This window comes from Fundulus heteroclitus, chromosome 18 (assembly GCF_011125445.2).
Source record: "Fundulus heteroclitus isolate FHET01 chromosome 18, MU-UCD_Fhet_4.1, whole genome shotgun sequence".
In the NCBI taxonomy this organism is placed as follows: Eukaryota; Metazoa; Chordata; class Actinopteri; order Cyprinodontiformes; family Fundulidae; genus Fundulus; species Fundulus heteroclitus.
In genome coordinates this window covers 29,463,259-29,466,273 of record NC_046378.1, presented here as the reverse complement: position 1 = coordinate 29,466,273, position 3,015 = coordinate 29,463,259, and the positions used below count along the sequence as shown (strand labels likewise).

General features: G+C 36.0%; 1 protein-coding gene across 1 annotated transcript; it reads left to right on the top strand.

Moving 5' to 3' along the window:
- Nucleotides 1–368: 368 nt before the first annotated feature.
- LOC118566730 (odorant receptor 131-2-like) lies at nt 369–2,050 on the top strand. Its single transcript, XM_036149980.1, has one exon. The coding sequence runs from the start codon at nt 556–558 to the stop codon at nt 1,480–1,482; it is 927 nt and encodes a 308-aa protein (XP_036005873.1). The 5' UTR covers nt 369–555; the 3' UTR covers nt 1,483–2,050.
- Nucleotides 2,051–3,015: the final 965 nt, after the last annotated feature.

Here is a 3,015-nt window from a genome sequence, read left to right as displayed (position 1 = left end):
CAATTTTACTCGAACTTTATGTTCTCTATGTTTGTTTTTATGTTCTCTATTTGTTTTGTCCACCATGATTTGTGTTACCCTTGTAAAAGGTGTCTTGATCTCAGCGGCTGTTTTGCCTGGTTAAATAAAAAGTTGAATAAATAAAATTAAATGAAGACATAACATCAACCATAAGTTCCCCCAGTCATAAGATTATGGAAAGCAAAGCTCAACCAAGTCATGACACTTTAGCAACATTTTCCATCCCAAAAGTAGACAAGGAAGACAGTGCTCTGTTGTGCCATTGAGGTCACAAGGTGTCCCTCTTGTCTAACCTTATCCTATAAAGGTGTTGTGCACAGAGTCATCTCAGATGTCTGAACAGGACTAAGATGAAGACACCGGTGGGTGTGCAATGCTTACATAATTATTGACTGGCTATGACAATCATCTATGTGAATATTTTATCTTTAGATCAGCTTATTGCTAAAGAAAGACTATTATACAAAATCTTTATGGTTGAATTTATCATTATTTTCTTTATATATTAGTATTTTTCTTACAGCAAAGAAGTACATGGCATCCAATAACTCGCTTGTGGAGCAATCTTATTCCAGAGGTATAAATTACAGAGTGATTATAGTCCAGGTTTTGGTATGTGTTTTTATCTGCATTAACCTTTTTCTGATTACAACTTTTTTTCTGAAGGATTACTTTCATACAACGATGCGCTACATCTTATTTATTGTCACGTTGTTTTCTGACAGCCTGTTTCTGATTTTGACGGATGTGCTGCTCATTCTGAGCTACTTTGGTTTTACCATGCAAATGTGGCTGTGTTATCTCATCTACATTGTTTTGTCTTTGTGTGTGTTTGTCACACCGCTCACTCTCACAGCAATGGTGCTGGAGCGCTATGTGGCAATCTGCATGCCCATGCGACATACAGAGCTGTGCACCACGCGCAGCACCTTCCACCTCATCCTCACCATTCACTGTGTCAGCGCAATTCCCTGTGTTGTTGTTATCTCTATATTTTCTGCATCCTCTGTACTTGCTTTCTACACCTCACGCACAATATGCTCTGTGGAGATGTTCATCTTGCACAAATGGCAGAGTCATCTGCGATCAGCTATAAGTCAGTTTTACTTCCTGATCATGTGCATTATCATTGTTTTCTCCTATGTTAAGATAATGAAAGTGGCCAAAGCTGCATCAGGAGAGAATAAAAAATCAACATGGAAAGGCATCAGAACGGTGATTCTTCATTCTTTCCAGCTGACGCTCTGCCTCATCCAGCTGTGGTGTCCCTTCATTGAAGCTGCTGTGCTTCAGATTGATTACATGTTATTTATCAATGTCAGGTACTTAAATTACATAACTTTTATTCTTGCTCCAAGATGTCTGAGTCCATTGATCTATGGTCTCAGGGATGATTTGTTTTTTCAGGCTGTCAGGTACTATGCTCTCTGTGGGTTGTACAAGAAACAGCAGTCATGTTAAGGGAAACATATTTGAGCTTTTAGTTTCTTAGAATATTATTTATTTAAAAATGTTAGTGGCAAGGTTTGTACAAAGACAGATATGACGAACTAATACTTGTACAAATCTTTAAAATAAAAGTGTAGAAAGTATTTTTTGTACCCGCTCCCCTATAAATGCTTAAATCAATAATTTTTATTTTCTTTCTAACAGACGACATTCTGACTAACATTCATCAATAAAAAATGGCGATGTTGAACAAATCCTCCATCACCTTAAATTTTTGTGATCAGCCTATTATTTTATGTTTATTTTGGCTCACGTCTGGAATCCATAAAGACATACCCATGATACCTTCAGGACATTTAAAATATTTATTGTTAAATTTTCCTCTGTCAAGAATAAACATAAATTAAGACATTTTGGACAGATGTAAAAATTTATATGTAAAACATGAATTTGAACTGTGTTTATTTTATGCTTTAAAGCAAGGCAGGGACAGCAGGTTTATTTGTGTAGTACATTTAAGCAACAAGGCATTTCATAGAGCTTTACATGTTGAAAATATTAGAAGAGAAACATGAAAAGTACTTTGCAGTTACAAAATATAATAAAGAAAAGAAAAGTTGGGCTACAGGCTGTAATTTATTTTCAGTCAATAGTTTAAATAGAACATTCAAAGACAACCCTAAACAAATGGGGTTTTAATTTTGATATAAACGATCTCGGGATATGAGCATTTCTGGAGTTTTCTGGATGTTCGTACCAGATTAGTGGAGTATAAAAACTGAATGTGGCTTCTTCATGTTTGGTTCTGGTTGTAGGGAAGTAGACCAGAACCAAAATATGTGAGTGGTAAGCTATTCAGTGATTTGTAATCTAACAGTACAATTTTTAATTCCTTTAAAGCATATTATAAAGCTCTGAGAAACCGAGAGCCAGTGTGAGGATGTTAGAACTGGGGTGATGTGCTCCACCTTAGTTTTAGTGAGGGCATGGGAAGCAGCGTTCTGATCAGATGCAGAATGGCTGATTGATCTTTCAGACATGTAAAGATACTGTTGCAGTAATCAGTTTGACTAAAGATAATCACATTAGTCCTTTAATCCCAAAAAGGTTCTTAGATGATAAAAGTGAAACCTTGTAATTGTCTTTGTGTACCTTTGAGTGTGTCCCTAAACCCAGATTTTCAGTCAGTAGTTTCTAGCTGGATTTACTGAAGCTGTGCGCTGATTCTTGATCCAAAAATAATTACTTTGGGTTTGTGTTTAATCAACTGAAAAAAGACACATCCACACAATGATTTGTTCTCTGCATCTACTCAATGCTTGAATGTGTTCCTAGTTACCTGGTCATGTAATGAAGAACTGTGTGTCATCTGCATAGTTATGGTTACATATCTTGTTATTTGTTATAATCTGAGATAGCGGGAGCATGTCGATATTGAACAGGAGGGGAATCCTGCATAGGATTTCTGTCAACTTCAAACAATCTAGTTCTCTAGTTGGTCAAGTAATATGTCATGGTAAACAACTTTAAATTCTGTTCTGAAAT

Coding starts and splice junctions, on each gene's coding strand:
- LOC118566730 (XM_036149980.1), top strand. CDS start 556: ATGGCATCCAATAACTCGCTTGTGGAGCAATCTTATTCCAGAGGTATA.